Source organism: Pithys albifrons, chromosome 2 (genome assembly GCF_047495875.1).
Source record: "Pithys albifrons albifrons isolate INPA30051 chromosome 2, PitAlb_v1, whole genome shotgun sequence".
Classification (NCBI taxonomy): Eukaryota; Metazoa; Chordata; class Aves; order Passeriformes; family Thamnophilidae; genus Pithys; species Pithys albifrons.
Window position 1 is genome coordinate 27,285,204 of NC_092459.1, and position 16,410 is coordinate 27,301,613.

At 36.1% G+C, this 16,410-nt stretch overlaps 1 protein-coding gene across 8 annotated transcripts in view; it reads left to right on the top strand.

The window, feature by feature from the left end:
- Positions 1 to 16,410, top strand: part of ADGRB3 (adhesion G protein-coupled receptor B3) — a 478,263-nt gene that overhangs the window by 194,903 nt on the left and 266,950 nt on the right. For all 8 annotated transcript variants that reach the window (XM_071548514.1, XM_071548520.1, XM_071548521.1 and 5 more), the window contains 5 exons: positions 3,416 to 3,580; positions 7,503 to 7,667; positions 9,262 to 9,426; positions 15,610 to 15,711; positions 16,249 to 16,355. In XM_071548514.1, the coding sequence (XP_071404615.1) occupies positions 3,416 to 3,580; positions 7,503 to 7,667; positions 9,262 to 9,426; positions 15,610 to 15,711; positions 16,249 to 16,355 (704 nt within the window). The remainder of the gene's footprint in view (positions 1 to 3,415; positions 3,581 to 7,502; positions 7,668 to 9,261; positions 9,427 to 15,609; positions 15,712 to 16,248; positions 16,356 to 16,410) is intronic.

The window sequence follows — 16,410 nt, forward strand, 5'->3', positions numbered from 1 at the left end:
CTGCTGTCTATGTTGTTGATGAAGATGTTAAACAGTACCAGACCAGTGCTACTTAAAATGAAACATCAATGGCCATAACAGATTTTTGGTGTCTGTTCAGTTTCAAGCTGAACAAATCAATAGCATTTAAACCCCAATAAAAATCTCCCAAAATATGCTTGTGGGATGAAGGCCAGCATGGCCTCCTCCCACTTCACAGCAGTTGCGTATTTTGATCACTGTGGGTGTTCACTTCAATATGATGAGGTTCACAGAGTGGCAGAAAGAAGGGAAAGATGCTTTGCAGTAATCCAACTCCTTGTGCTAGCAATGTTTTTGACAGATAAATTGGCAATAATCTGAATATTTTTGTACCAAATAATGAATCTTGCATCTGAAACTGTGTTACAGAAAACAGTAACTCCTCTGCAGGCCAGCTCTCCATCTGGTGTAATTTGGCATAGCTTATCTGGCTATTATTTGTCAGATGTTATAGGGTATTTTTTTCATTTAGAAAATAGAACTAAAGAAAATGTAAATGAAATATCAGAAAAAAAAAAACAAGGGTAAGAAATTTAAAGATGTTCTTTTCAAGCTCATCTAGATAATACTGGGCACTTCTGTAATGCATTGAACATATTAATTCTCATTGATATTTGTTTGCAGACATTGATTGGGTTTTGGTGTTATGCATTTTCCATCCTTGACTTTATTATTTGTCTACTAGTTTCAGAAATACACCTCTATACATGCAAGAGGTATTGTGAAATTTTTACTTAATGAGCTAAAATTTGTCATGGAAAATGATTTTGGATGCAGCTTAATTTAAACCACAAACAGATAGAGGCTGCTCTTAGGCAACCCAAAGTGAAACATTTTCTTTTATGTTAAGTTCCAAAATCATAAAAGAATTACTCTGTGTTGCTGCTAATATGCAGTCCCTCTTGCCAGAAGAAATAAATAACATTTTGGGTTAAAACAGTATCTTTCAAGATTCCCTCAGCACACTTTGTCATTTTTAAATAAAGACAACTAACTTAGAACATTTTGACAGCATTAAATCAAAGTTCCAAATTAAACAATAGTTTTCAACTTATATGTACCCTGGAAAACCTCGCCCTGTGTCTACATAGTGCAGGACCTTTCTAAACTATTATTTTTTAAGAGAATACTGTTTTTATAATTTAGATTTTTTTTTGCTAAGTTTTATCATTTTATGAGTTCTTTTTCCATCTGAACAACTTAATCAACCGTTGTGGAATCAGGAGATGGAATTATGTTTTTATTAATGGCTGCTATTTGGAATCTGATCTGACAAATTAGTTTCTCTTTCATTTTTCTCATATGACCAAAATTGGGAGTCTTAGACATAAGTCTGGATTTGAAATCTAATACTTTGCCAATGAGAAAAAATTCTTTAGATCATGTAGGTGAATCAGCATAGTTGTCAAGGCATAGTACCTGTTGAGAATAGGTGAAACTTAAAGGGTTATACGCAGGTATAATCATCAATTTACTAGTTTTAGGACAGCTAGGCTTTCTGGTTTTGACCAAACTGTCACAGTTAATCAAGGTTTCTAAAATAACTAAACTAAAATCCATCACTTTAACATTAATTTGGACTGTTCCTGAGGTGTTTTCTTTTTTCTAATATAATGGAGATGGATGTGATATTTCAAGTAAGATGATTTTAATAAAGCTAGCCATGTAAGAGGTGGTTCTTTTTGACCACTTGTACGTGACCAACTAAAAACCTTTCATCAACTGAGCTGTTACCCTGTGGGTTAAAATCTTCCCTGAATAAAACTTGACATTTTCTGTCAGGTAAGATTTCTCAGAAGTTAGCTAACAAACTTTTTATCTTAACATAGCATCTGAAATGACAATTTTTCTTACTTTTAATGAAAGGCAGTAGAACTTACCTACTTGCAGAATTCCCCTTGATCTTACTGATGAATTTGTGATAATATGCCAGGGCTCTGAATGTCCTTCTGCAGCCTTGTAACTGAATTTCACCTCAGGAAATGTTATTCTGATCCCTAGAAGAAAAGGGTTGTATTTGTAGAAAATGGGCAGGTTATATGTGTCTTCAGGGTGAAGGAAACCTATATATGAGAAGTTCTTTCACAATGATGAAAAAAAGTGAGGACAAAACACAAAATCTTTTCTTCTGTAATGCTGTGAATCATTGCCAATGATACAGTCAAATGTTATGGAATTTCCCCCCCTAGACACCCTTCAAACAGACAGGGCTGCAGAAGCAGTTTATGTGATCCCAAGCATGATGTTCAGTCTGGTTAGTAAGTCTGGATTTTTCTTAAACGCTTAACACTGTCACAGTTCTCATCGCTACATTCCTGTTCTCGCATAGCCTAATTTAAACTTGTGCAACTGCTCTTACATAAGCAGAAGAAAAATAAATAAAGTTTTTTTGCAGTATTTTTTAGTTTATAGAGAACTGTTTTACCAATGTATATGTGGAATTGTCTTATCAGTACATTTGTAACTATAGTACATTAGAGAACTTTCTGAAAATGTAACTGTTTTTTTCTGTCAATGGATTGCATATGGTATATAAGCTTATATGGATATTTTATATTAATTTCTCCTACACTAGAAAATATTTAAAGTAGACAAAGATTCACCTTCTATGATTCTTTATAGTAATGTTATGAAATATTTGTATATAAATTATTGATATATGTTTGCAAGTTATTATGTACTCTGAAGGTATCTAAAGTTTGTTGAGTGAACATTTTTCTAAGAGTGATGCGAATATTATTGTGTCTGTTAAATCCATGAATATGTTCATATAAGGAAATGGCACATACATTTTTTGCTGATTTGGTCTGGTAATTTTTGAGGAATATAACCAAGCACATGTGCTGCCATATTTCCACCAGAATTTAAACAATTGAAAAAATTGTATGATAACAGCCCCGGTTTATAATGGGGACACAGTAATAAATTATTGCAATTATTCCTATATGTCAAAAGTTTAATTTTGGTTACTTCTGGTTTATAGAGTTGCCTTGATATAGAAAGCACATGCCTGATTTTCACAAAGACTAGCTTCCTGAAAATCAGGGCCATTAAACATATCAAGTCAGACATCGAAGATATCATAGCTAACTTTTGAAAAGGAACATTATCTTTGTTAAGAAAGCATGAAAGAACAGAAACTGTGGTAGTGAGATTAGTTTAAAGATTAGAGAAAATGTTTCTAAAGCAGATATGTTTTAGACAAAATATGTTTTTTATATTGAAATTGACTGTTTTTAAAAGTATTTATTTTCTGATGGTAAAGATTGCCTATGTACTGACTTCCTTGAAGTTGGCAAAATAATTCCATTTTAATTATTGATCTCATTTATTTTGAAATCCTTCTGCTACTTGTGTATCTGTTTCTGGTTAAAAACTGTCTGATTTGTTGCAGTACATGGCGTTTGGGAGGAATGGTCGCCTTGGAGTTTGTGTTCATTCACATGTGGTCGAGGCCAAAGAACTAGGACAAGGTCATGTATACCTCCCCAGTATGGGGGAAGATCGTGTGATGGACCTGAAACACAACACAAACCTTGCAATATTGCGCTCTGCCCTGGTGAGCTCATATAGCAACTCTCTGCTTTGTTACAGTACATTTGATGTGGGTTGTTTGTGATTTCTTTCATAGCCCTTTGCACATGGGAAAAACCCCCACATCCTCCGGAGTGGTTGGGTAATATTGTTTATAATTCTGATTGTGGTTAAAATGTATAATCGGGATGGTAACTCTGTTCAAGAGACTACACAAACAAACTATTTTGAGTTTGTTCGAGGTACTGTCTCTGTAAGGCTCAGTATCTTGTGAAGGAAAGCAATTCAGGATGGATCTCAGGGAACCAAAAGGCAAACAACTTTCTGAGTGTGTCTTAAAGAGATTCAGAGGCCACACAGTTTGTGTCCCCCATATCTGTTTGAATTAAGTTTTCTTAGAGGTTTGCTGTAATTATGTATTCATTATACAATAAGCATATTTGGAAAACCATAATATTTAAATTGTCAGTTTGTTCAAAAAGGATTTTATTTACACGTGTACAGACAGAAAGGCTAGTACAAGCTAGGTCATTATTTGAATACCAGTTAAGCCATTATGGTAAGGATTTTAAATGCCTCATTTCTGCAGTTATGCGCTAAACCACTTTCAAAAAACTATCACTAACCAAATTAAAAAATGCATGGGTTTCTTGTTAAACCTCTCACCCACTAAAATTGAAACTAGCTAAAACCCTCCATATTTTCTTTTAAAATTGATTTTTAACTTTTTGTCTATAGGTTATGATTAATTTAGACCAAATTTTTAAAAATGTATGTATACATATATACATGTATATAATACCTGAGTATTACAAAAGTTCAATAATCATAAAGAAGATTGTGTATAGTAATCACAAAATCACAGAATATGCTGAGTTGGAAGGGACCCACAAGGATGATCAAGTCCAACCCAGAGCCCTGCACAGGACCATCCCCAAGAGTCACAACATATGCCCAGGAGTATTGTACAAAACCTTGAAATCTGTCAGGCTTTGTGCTGTGACCGCTGCCCTGGGGAGCCTGTTTTGGTGCCCAACCACCCTCTGGGTGACGAACTTGTTTCTAGTATCCAACCTAAACCTCTCCTGACACAATTTCAGGCCATTCCTTTGACTCCCATCATTGGTCACCACAGAGAAGAGATCAGTGCCTGTCCCTCCACTTCCCCTCAACATGGAAGTTGTAACTGCAGTGAGGTCTCCCCTCAGTCTCCTCTTCTCTTGGCTGAACAGACCAAGTGCCCTCAGCCACTCCTTGTACAGTTTCACCTCAATGCCTTTCACCGTCTTCATTGTCCTCCTTCAGATGTTCTGTAATAGCTTATATAATATATATAATACAATATACTGTATAAAATAATAATAATTTATGCTTATTGAACAGATTGTAATACCTGAGTATTAAAAAAGTGTTGAGTAGCAGTAATGTGAGAAATTTCTTTCATGATTTCTATCTCACAGTGTAAAGGATGCAGTGGATTTGTCAAACATATACAGTTCACAATGCTACTGCAAATAGATTCTCCATGACCAGAGCTCTTCCTGAAAAGGATTGTTGGGCCTTTCATTGGTAAAGGGTTGTCTGATGATTTGAAAACTGAGATGAAGGAAGAGGTGCCTCGCAAAATGAAAACTAAAATTCTTAGATTTTTATGAAACCTAAACCTTGTATTTCTTCTGATCAACAAAGCATACTCCAACTTTAGGACAATATCTGTGGAAGAGTCTTAGTGTTGAATACAGCTTGAAAATCTTTGAATCAATCCAGTTTTTGGCCCAATTGGCAGCTGTGTGTACGCCAAAGTAACTAACATGATACATGAAAATAAAACAGAGTTGTCAACAAGAAAAATGCCAAATAAAACAGCAGAGAAGGAATTAATGCAATCAATTCACTTCAGTATTGCAAAGAAACACAAAAGATATTACATCTAATCTGTCAAAATAAACAATTATTTGAGAATTCTGGATTTTGAACAGTCATTTGTGCCTAAATGACTTTCAGAGGAAGTTATATACTGTTACATTTAAAAGTAATGCTTTTAATATTTTCTCAAAGTTAGGATTTGCTGTAATTTGCATGTTCAATTTTATAAGGGAATCTTCATCTTGAATTCTTTATTTTTAATGGTATTACTGAAACAGAAAAATCACATGCTATCTGCTGCTAAAGATAAAGGGAGATGTATGAAATATATATGAGAAGCCACAGAATGAGTTTTCTCCAAAGACAGTATAATAATTGATTCAATCTTTCCTACCCTAAATAATACCATATAGTAATGAATAAAACTGAAGAAGGTTCATTGAAATGTAATTTCCACAATGTTTTCCTCTTCACACAAAGCTTTTATGATTAATAAGTGGAGATAGTGTCCGTGTTCGGAAAGATTTCTATTTTCTGCTGAATAAATTATCAGAGCGCAACTTCATAGCTTCAGAGGCATCTGCATTGAGAAGTGGTTCACAACCAGGCATTACATAGAATATTTAATATAGAACTTTAGGGAAAAGCCTCAAAAACTCTCATCCTTTAATTCACTGTTTGCTGAGATCTTGGGCTTTAGAGATATGGACAGTATCTTTAAAATGTTCTGTGGTTAGTGTTTGACAATAGTAAAATAGTTCACCTTCATACTTCACTGAGCGGTGGTGCACCCATGCAGAACAGTATGTTTACAAACTAACTTAAAGATTCTGCTTCCTATTTTAACTATCAACACCATTAGCTTAGGGAGCTGCTATTCCAACCCTCCTTTAGAAGAATAGTAAAAACAGCAATTAGCAAGTGCTTCAAGTGAAGTTCCTTGTTTCCCACAGTGGTGTTTTTATAGCACTAGCAGTTTTAAACCAGGTTTTCAGGGATGAGTATTAATCAAAATATTATTGAAACCCACATTTTGAGTTTATATTGGATAAATGCAGAGGCAATGAGGAACTGATGATTGCTGAAGAGTATATGAATGCAGGACTCTGAATTAGCACAATTAGTCATGACACATTTCATAATGCTTCCCTGTTTTCAAACAATCTGTCTAGCCCTATTATAATTTATAGACCATATAATTTTTCATTTTTATGGAATCTTAATTGGGATACATTTTTTATTATCTTGGTTTTTAATATTTTCATTTACCTCAATAAGCTGTCTGATACACAAAATTAAAAATAACAGTCATTAACCTTTACTTAGAATACTATTCATCCAAACTCCATGTATTAGCATGGCTAATACAAATTACTAAATACAGAACTGATCACCATATTCTTATTGTTTAGACGTTTAACTCGCCAAATTCAGAAAGAAGATTGTGCAATGTGCAAACAACGGAAACCCGATAGGGAAGGCAGGCTGTTTCTGTCCTCCTACATTTTATCTCATAAGTTTCAAAGAACAGGGATCTTTACCTTACAGGGAGAATGAATGACAAAAGTCTATTCAGCATTGTAAGTACAGATCCGAGAGACTATATGAGAGGCAAAGGGGTAACTCCTGTTTTCCTTTTCCTATTCCATTAAAGGCACCTAATTTCATAGTCAGGACCAATCATCTTGTAAGCTGACTCACCTGAACTATCACTGCACCTCTAATAAATCACTTTGAAGGGTCAGGGTTTGCATCATACAAGAGCAGCCCATACTTTTGCCTAAAAAGACAAGACCAGGCTTTTTCATAAGGCCTTGTTCTTAATAAGGTCCTTCAAAATGTATGTGAAAAAATTCATTATTTATGTTCTGCTGTATCAGTGTACAGTTAGAGGAACCTGAACTGTCCTTAATTGAAGAAAAAGGAAAACAGTTTTAAAGTATTTCAAAGCATTCATAATGTCAGTTTCTGTATTTGATTGCTGTAAGAAACCAGACTGGGCCCCGCCTTAAGGGCTGCGGTCCCTGCCATGCTCTGGTGGTAACTCTACTGTGTCCATCTCTTTTGTGGCTGCCCGGCAGTGGACGGACAGTGGCAGGAATGGAGCTCGTGGAGCCAGTGCTCAGTGACGTGCTCCAATGGCACCCAGCAGCGCAGCCGCCAGTGCACGGCGGCGGCTCATGGCGGCTCCGAGTGCAGAGGGCCCTGGGCGGAAAGCCGCGAGTGCTACAACCCGGAGTGCACCGGTGAGTGCAGAGCATGGCCACGCGTGACAGGGACACGTGACAGCCTGGCCTCGTAGAATCACAGAATCATAAAATCACAGAATCGATTGGGTTGGAAAAGACCTCCAAGATCATCAAGTCCAACCCTTGGTCCAACTCCAGTCTGTTTACTAGATCATGGCACTAAGTGCCAGGTCCAATCTCAGTTTAAAAACCGCCAGCGATGGTGAATCCACCCCCTCTCTGGGCAGGCCATTCCAATGCCTGATTATGCTCTCTGTGAAGAGTTTTTTTGCTGATATCCAACTTAAATTTCCCCTGGCAGGGCTTAAGCTCATGCCCCCTTATCCAATTCCTGACTGCTTGGGAGAAGAGACCAAGCCCCACCTGGCTAGAACTTCCCTTCAGGTAGTTGTAGACAGTGATGAGGTCACCTCTAAGCCTCTTCTCCCAGCTCCCTCAGCCTCTCCCCATAGGACTTATGCTCCAGTCCCTCGGTGTGCTGTGGGGGACAGGGACACATGGCAGCCTGGCCTTGGTGTGCTGCACAGGACTGGGACATGTGGCAGCCTGTCCTTGGTGTGCTGTGGGGGACAGGGACACGTGGCAGCCTGTCCTTGGTGTGCTGTGCAGGACAGGGACACGTAGCAGCCACAGAGAGGCTGAAACACAAGGAGTCATAAACTGAAACACAAGAAGTTTCACCGCAACATGCGGAAGAATTCTTTGTGTTGAGCTTGGCAGAGCACTGTAACAGGCTGCCCAGGGAGGTCATGGAGTCTCCCTCTCATGAGCCATTCCAAACCCACCTGGACATCTTCCAGTGTGACCTGCTCTGGGCAACCTGCCTTGGCAGGGGAATGGAGATGAGATGGTCTCCAGAGGTCCCTTTAAACCCTGACAGTTCTGTGATTCCATGGGGCTGAGACCTCATTCTTATGTATTTGATGAGGCAAAAAAGATGAAGAATGCACCTTGAAAGGCTGTGTGACAGACTGCACATCAGCTTTCTGGTTTTGTTACTTTATAAAGGACATTTAGCAGTTTTAAGCACACGATTTTGAAGCCTAAAACCATTAAGTTTTTTGTGAACATAGAAAATTATGTATATGAACTGATTAGTGCTGAGACTACTTCATGATCCTCTGACAGTACAAAAGCAGCCTTCCAGGGTGTGTAGATTATACGTATACTTACCTTTAAGCCTCATTTTCTCTGTCAGAGCATGTAAAAATCAAGATCTTTAAATATCGCATGCAAAAACTGGGTTTTTTTTTGTTTTTTTAAGGGTACTTATACACATTGTAAATGTGTATCATTACTGTACAACAACACTATACAAGTAAATTAAAAAAAAAGATGAAAGTGGATTTTTCAGACCCAGTGAAAGTTAATGTGTGTCAGTTCTTTTTATTCTATCTTGGGATGCCTGTCATTTAGACAACAGTCCCATATTTAGGAGACAAGTAGAAACTTTTGATTTCCCTTAGCTCACACGTACTGTTAGTTATATCTAGGGGGAGGCTTTGTTTTCTTACCCAACTAAAGAACAACCTATATATTCTCCTTTATGACTGTCATCATGTCACCACTGTAATTATATTTTTTCAAACAGCAAATGGCCAGTGGAACCAGTGGGGCCACTGGAGTGGCTGTTCCAAATCCTGTGATGGTGGCTGGGAGAGGCGGATAAGGATCTGTCAAGGTGCTGCTGTGACTGGGCAACAGTGTGAAGGAACTGGAGAGGAAGTTAGACGGTGCAGTGAACAGAGGTGTCCTGGTGAGATGAAAATATAATTGCTGTTACTGTTTACACTATAGTATGACTTACTTTAATAGATGTCTTTAGGAAAGGCAAGATCAATGTCCACAGAGCAATAGCTGTAAAAAGTCGTATCTAGCCTTACTTTAGACAAGTCAGTGATGTTTTTCTCAGCAGAGCTGTGTTTATGCAGCTTGGTGTAAATTAGCCCAATTGGATATATGAGCACTGCATCACATTTTAAATAATACAAGATACAGTAGTAAAAAAAGTTACCCGAAAAATATCTGATTGCCTAGGAATGCCTATAGTATTTGGAGTGTCAATGATTTGGTACAGAAGTGCTCTTTGAATGCACTATTTCTGAGAATATGAAAGCTGGTTTTGTAAATCATGGAATTCGTTTTATCCAGTATACAAGGGATATCTTTGTAATACATTTGGAGTAAATTCCAGTGCAGTAAAAATAAGAGAAAAGGTGAACCTTACCATACAGTAGAGAATCAATGAATACATGAGCAACATTTTCTAGAAAGTAATTCAAAAAGAAAAAGGCACATCTTTCCTCTTTTAAAGCACTGCTTAAATATATTACTTTGCAGCACTTTTTTACTTTGCCCTCCCAACAGATTTAAGTTTTCCCACTGAAAGCTAATAAGTGTACTTTTGAGCTTAAAAAATGGGGAATAAGGAAGAATAACTGGTGAATCAAATATATTTATCAGTAAAGACACATTGTTCTAAAGTAAAAGAATGCATTGTTGGACAGGTGAAAGATAACAAAATAAGATGTAAGTAGGGTAAGGTGTTTTAGACATTCACTTGGGAAATTATGTGATCTGAACTACAAGCCAGGAAGCAGCAAAAAATCAATCTAGCAATCTGACTTTCCGATGCCTTGGGTCAGGAAATGAGAAATATATCAGATATGAATTTTATGTTATCAAGCCCACATTTTTGTGGGCAACATGTTTATCCCTTGACAGCCATCAAAGAACAGTTTTCAAGGTATTTTAGTACAGAAGAACAACTAAAAGACTCTTTGTAGTTATAAAATTAAAACACCATACTGTAGAAGTTAACTGAATTTTACTTGCTTTTTAAATGATTTCTTTAATAAAACCTTCATTATTTGTAAAGCAGTATAAAACAGTATTTGTATTGGATTCCTAAACAAACTGTAATTTCCATAGATAATGCGACTTCCTCTATAAAAGCACAACACTGATAGAAGATTAATATGAATCTTCTCAATAAGCAGACATTCAGATGAGCCAGCTTCTGCTTATAAAACCATTCTTGAAGTAATTTACATTTGTGTTTTTAAAAGTAAAACCATGCTGCTGCAGTCCGATTTTCCAAGGTTGCCACCTGCTGTTAATAAAATATTTTACAGATGTATTTTCAAGTCAAATGCACACAGAGCTTTATTTGCCATTCGGTAAATTTATTTATTTACTTGATTAATTCCAGATGAAAACCAGTATGCTTATAGAAACAAAAACCTAAAGCACCTTTTCACAAGCTATAGTTGTGTAGACAATTATGCAAGAATAACAGATTTAATTTGTCTGCTTCTAGATGGACATTTAGTAAAGTGTCTCAGATTTAAATGAATAAAGTGGAAAATTTGCCAAAAATTTATAAAATTATATATAGATTTACACTCTGTAAAGACCAAGCAAAATCAGAAAGTACTATGCAGAGACAATTATTCAAAGTATAAGCATATTTCATGATTTGTCTGCTTTTCTTCCATAGCCTTAAAATACGTCAGAAAAGCTATTTTTCCCAGTAGTTTCTTTTTCCATGTATGCCATTGAGAAATATGAGAATCTAAAATGTTGAATTTTTTTTCTTGTATTAGCATTGCTTTGCATAAGACCAGATCCTCAGCTCTGTAAACCTGTGTAATATTTTTTAAAGGCAATGAAGCTGCTCCTTCTTGTATCACGCAGAGGTCGATAGACTTACAAACAGTTAGAGCTGACTTTAAACTGTGGAACCAAAAAAGCCTTTTGCTATTACGGTGGCTGATGTTAATAAGATGCTATGCAAACAGAGTTCTTTACTGACTGAAAATCTTGACTGGACATTTTGTAGTTTGAGTTCTGCCTTCTCTGAACATTACACAAGATCTTTTTCATAGTTTCTCAGTGATTCTCTTCAAATGGTTCTGGCAGAGACTGAATTACATTTGCAGAAACTGAATGTAAGCAGCATTAAGGAAGGCAGGCTCATAACTTTTACCCAAAATCTTGGTTTCTGGACAAATTCTTAGTATCTTTCTTTTTGACTTATTTTTATTCACAGTTACAAGTTTTAAAACTGGCTTTTTCCTTCCATTGTGTAAGACTCTGGGAATAAAAAATAAAGATCTAAAGATACTTCGGTTTCAGTCACTTCTGTTTTGTTGCATTCCAAATGTCTAAAGTTGAACTTCACTCCTAGTAGGTGAGCAGTACTCTGCATTCAAAGTATTTTTCTGTGAAGGATAACTTCAGAAAATTGGAAAAAAAGTCTGAGAAAGTAAAAAACATTCTAGAACTGGTTAGCAGATAGTCACTCAGGAGTCACCATGGAAAACTTACACAAGATGAATGAACACTAGGTCTGTCCCATAAGAATAATGAAGACAGCTAGGTAACAAAAGAAATTGCAGTTGATATCTACTAAGTAGTTACCTGGCAAGTTGTTCAGAAACTTTTAGAAGAACGTGTAGGAGAAAAAAGGTAATTTCCATCAAATGTGTCATTAAAAACTAAGAGGTATGAGAACCAAGAACAAAGTACAGCATTATTCAGGATAGAAGACTTCTTTAAATTTATTTTTATAAAAATAGGACCATGTTCTTATGACAGCTTTAAGAATATATTAGGTTCCAATAATACAGTATTGGTTTCCAGAAATAATTATTTCTATAATAGTTAAATCTGTATTGACTCTATCCATGTTTCTAATATTAATGCTTTACCTAGATTTTACTCAAAAGAAATTCTCAACATTTTTCTCATAAGCATATTGTCAGTAGTAGAAAACCTAATATAGAAGCTGTTTAGACCAAAAAATTACTGAAAACAATGCCAGACTGCCTTGTTTGTTAAGAAAAAGACAACAGTGCACAAATGCTACTGCTTGCTACACCTCCTAGCTATCCATTTCCTCCTGAAGGTAAAAGTTTTCTTCAGAGCAATACTAGGTATGGAGAAAATAAGATAGACTATTGAGAAGGCAGAAGATTTAAATAATTCACAACAGCTAAATAATAAAATTGCACACTTTTTTTTTTCTGATTGCAACACTATTCTATAAGACATCCAAAGCTTTTTTCTATTGCCTTTGTTTAAGATAGTTTTGCCTGTGGCATTGAAATAGGATTCAAGAAAGGAGCTGTAGTACTACTTTCATTTGAGCTACTGTGTGCCTTAGGTTAACTTGCTTCACACTTCCATTACCCTGTCCCATATTTGTTATCTGCCTAGGTAGATGATAAACTCTGTTAGGCTGTGCACGGCTCTTGCTTTGTCTGTGTGTTGTAGAGCTTGCACAGATCCCAAGTGGGTTGACTGTCTCTTGGAGATGCACATCCTCTCTCCAATAATATCAGAAGACTGTGCTCCTAGACCATTGACTGTTGAGTGTGCTTAGGTGGGATGAATTCAGGCCTATCATTAAATGGGCATAATGTGGTAACTGAATACCTGCTCTGAGTGGGTAGATACTGCAAAATAACATTGGTGAAAGAGATCTGCTTTTTATTTGCCAATTACAGCAAATTTCCCTCAGTATTTACTGTTTCCTTCTAGATTTTAGCAATTCTGTGTGATTTTGTACAGCAGACTCATGTTCATCTGTGGGTGTGTTCCGAATTAGTTGTGCCATAGTTACAGAAATACTTGAACTGGTCCTGAGCAAGGCTTTTTAACTCAGATATGGTACCACTCCAGTGTGACTGTCTTCATAGGCAACATGGGTTGGAGCCTCACAGATGCTTTTATGTGGGTGGATGTCTGATGAGTAAGCTCTGCCAGATATACTTTAGCTGTGGGAAAAACTACTTTCTGTCTTTTTTTTTTTATGCACAGCATTCCTGATCCTTGATATTTGTACAAGCCGTTGAAAAGCCAAGGGTCAATCAAAGACCAGGAAAACTTCTTGGCCTAGGCTAAGTGATACCAGGTTCTGACTTGCTCTCACACTGCTTTCCTGGTAACTCTGGAGTTTGGGAGTGCTTTTTACTTTGAACACAACACACAGGTGCACAGTTTCTCTCTTGCACTAGTCTAAAGTTGAAATAGATTCTTGAGTTCTGAAAACTGTAATGCAAAAGCACCCTAGTACCCTTCCTAATAGAAGGTAAATCTCTGATATTACATGTGGCTTGCTAACATGAAAGAGAAAATATGGTATATTTAAGCATGCATATAGATGCATGTTTGTATTTTTTTCAGAAAAAAACACATTTAGCATTCAGTATGTGGAGGAAAGTAAGAGTTTTAGTTCTGAGAATCAACACCTAAAGTGTTGATTAGTGAACATAACATGTTTCAAGGGTCCCAGCTGCATGACAAATATACTTCTCAAAGAGCTCTAACCTCTAGCAAATTTATGCAATTTATAATATTACCTCCTTATTATGTTAATTTACGCTCCCCCAAACCAGAACCTTTCTTTTTTTTATAAGGTCATAATAGAATGGTAATTGCATTTGCTTATGTCACCAGATGGCTTATGTTTATCAAAATCTGGCTTTTCACATTGTAACACTGTCCTGATGCATTCACTCTTTGGGCATATCTGAAGTAAGGGTAGTATTCTAGATTATGAACATACCTGACTTTCTTTGGGTTTTGCCATTAATGGATTTCTGGCCTTTTTAGCAGCACCAACTGTCTTGATTTACGATTCAGGAATGCTGATGGTGAGGCAAATTTAGCAAGCAATTTTTCAGCCCAACTGTGATTCATATTAGTATTACTGAGCCATCTGCTAGGTATTCTTTGTCCTCTACAAGAGAGGGTACAGCTTTGTGCAAAAGTCTGCTCAGTTCCCTCGCTCACACTTCCGTCAGCAGAAGTACAAAATAGGGAAGATGGACGATTTTATGGGTTAGAATGGGATGGGTAAAATCTGTGGTCTGTCCCTGCCTCTGCTAGAAATTTCCCATACAATCATGGCTGAGTTACTGAATTACTTTCTGCCTTATCACACCATCTGATAGACTGAAATTCTTTTCTCTTTTTCTTGCTTTGTAACCACTTTACTGTAATAGACTGCGGTTACATATTTTTCTGGGAATACATATAATAATAAACAATTCTTGGCTTTTCTCTGCTGAGCTTGGAATGAATTAGATTTCAGTAACTTGCATGTCAGTGCTGTAAGTTGTGGGATGACTTCAGCCAGATGTTTTCTGTGTAAATTTAATTCAGTCAAAAATCATAAACTGGGATTCTATGGTAAAATGCAAAGAGCAAAAGGAATCTGTAGTCGTGACTATGTGAAAATAAAACATGAAGCACTTGCTGAAGGGTTTTTTTTCCCCCATGGAGTTCTGTTACTACAAAATTGTGACAGTATTTTTTCCCTTTAAATAGTATTGTGATAAGCAGTAAAAGGTTATTCTGTTTTATAGCCACTCAGTCCAACATTATTGACTAAACTTGCTTAATTACCAACTTGTACTGAAACACATTTCAAGGAAATAATCTGCTTTTTTGTCTTAAGAATATACAGCTCTCATTTAGCACCTTTAGTGCATTCAGTGTTTCAACTGTGGCTTCAGAACTGATTCAATTTTAGAAAACGATTTACAAATTTTAGTGTAAGATAAGCATCATAGCTTATCCCATTTTGAGTATCATCATCTTCTGATAGATGCTTAATCTTATTGATCAAAATAGAGCAACAAGGAAAGATTCAAACCTATTAACATTGCAGCTGCAACCTAAAGAGTGCTTGTTTTCTGGAGAAAATAAAGGCACAGGTTATGTGAAATAAATAGCACCATAAAGACAGATATACAAAAATTGTAGGGCTCTCATTTTTTTATTTTTGTACTTCAAAGGTAGAATTAAACCAAATTATGTTAACATACACATCTCAGGGGAAAATAGGATAAAATTGAACACTTAATTTTTTGATATAAAATATCTGTTTAATGTTAATATTTCTATTTTAATTCTCACTTATAAATGACAGCGCCTTATGAAATATGTCCTGAAGACTATTTGATGTCAATGGTGTGGAAAAGGACCCCAGCTGGGGACATGGCATTCAATCGATGTCCTCTCAATGCCACAGGTACAGTATTACCCTGAAATGTTATGATGATAAAAATGTAAGTAATATTTTGCATTGTCTCCCAGATAAATCATTACTAGACTCATACAAAAATGCATATATGTGAATATATCTATATAAACCCCACATTTTTACTTATCCATATGCATGCATATGTACACATGTACATATACTGTCTCTTATAGCTTACATATATACATGGAATATAAATATATATATGTATGTGTGTATAAACATACATATGTGCATTATATCCAGATCAAAAAAGCTGAGGTGTAATCGGTTTCTTGTTACCTGGAGCTACAAAGAAAAGTGATGAAAATAAAGCAAAACATAAAAATATTTAATTAAGAAAACACTGATAAAAAGTGATCAAATAAGCATTGAAATAAGTTTTGTAATCTTATCCTAATTTTGTGATCATCACGCGTTATGTGTGTGCTTTTAAAATACTATGGAATACAGTTTAAATAAGGTTCATTGTTTCCAATTGCTCTCACTTACATAAATATTTTCTGTCTTCTTTGTGTCTTACAGGCACCACTAGCAGACGCTGCTCTCTCAGTGTTCATGGAGTGGCCTTTTGGGAACATCCAAGCTTTGCTAGATGCATATCAAATGAGTACAGACACTTGCAGCATTCAGTAGGTGCAAAGCCAGCTTTAGTACTTGCTCTGTTTATTCATTACTAATTACTGG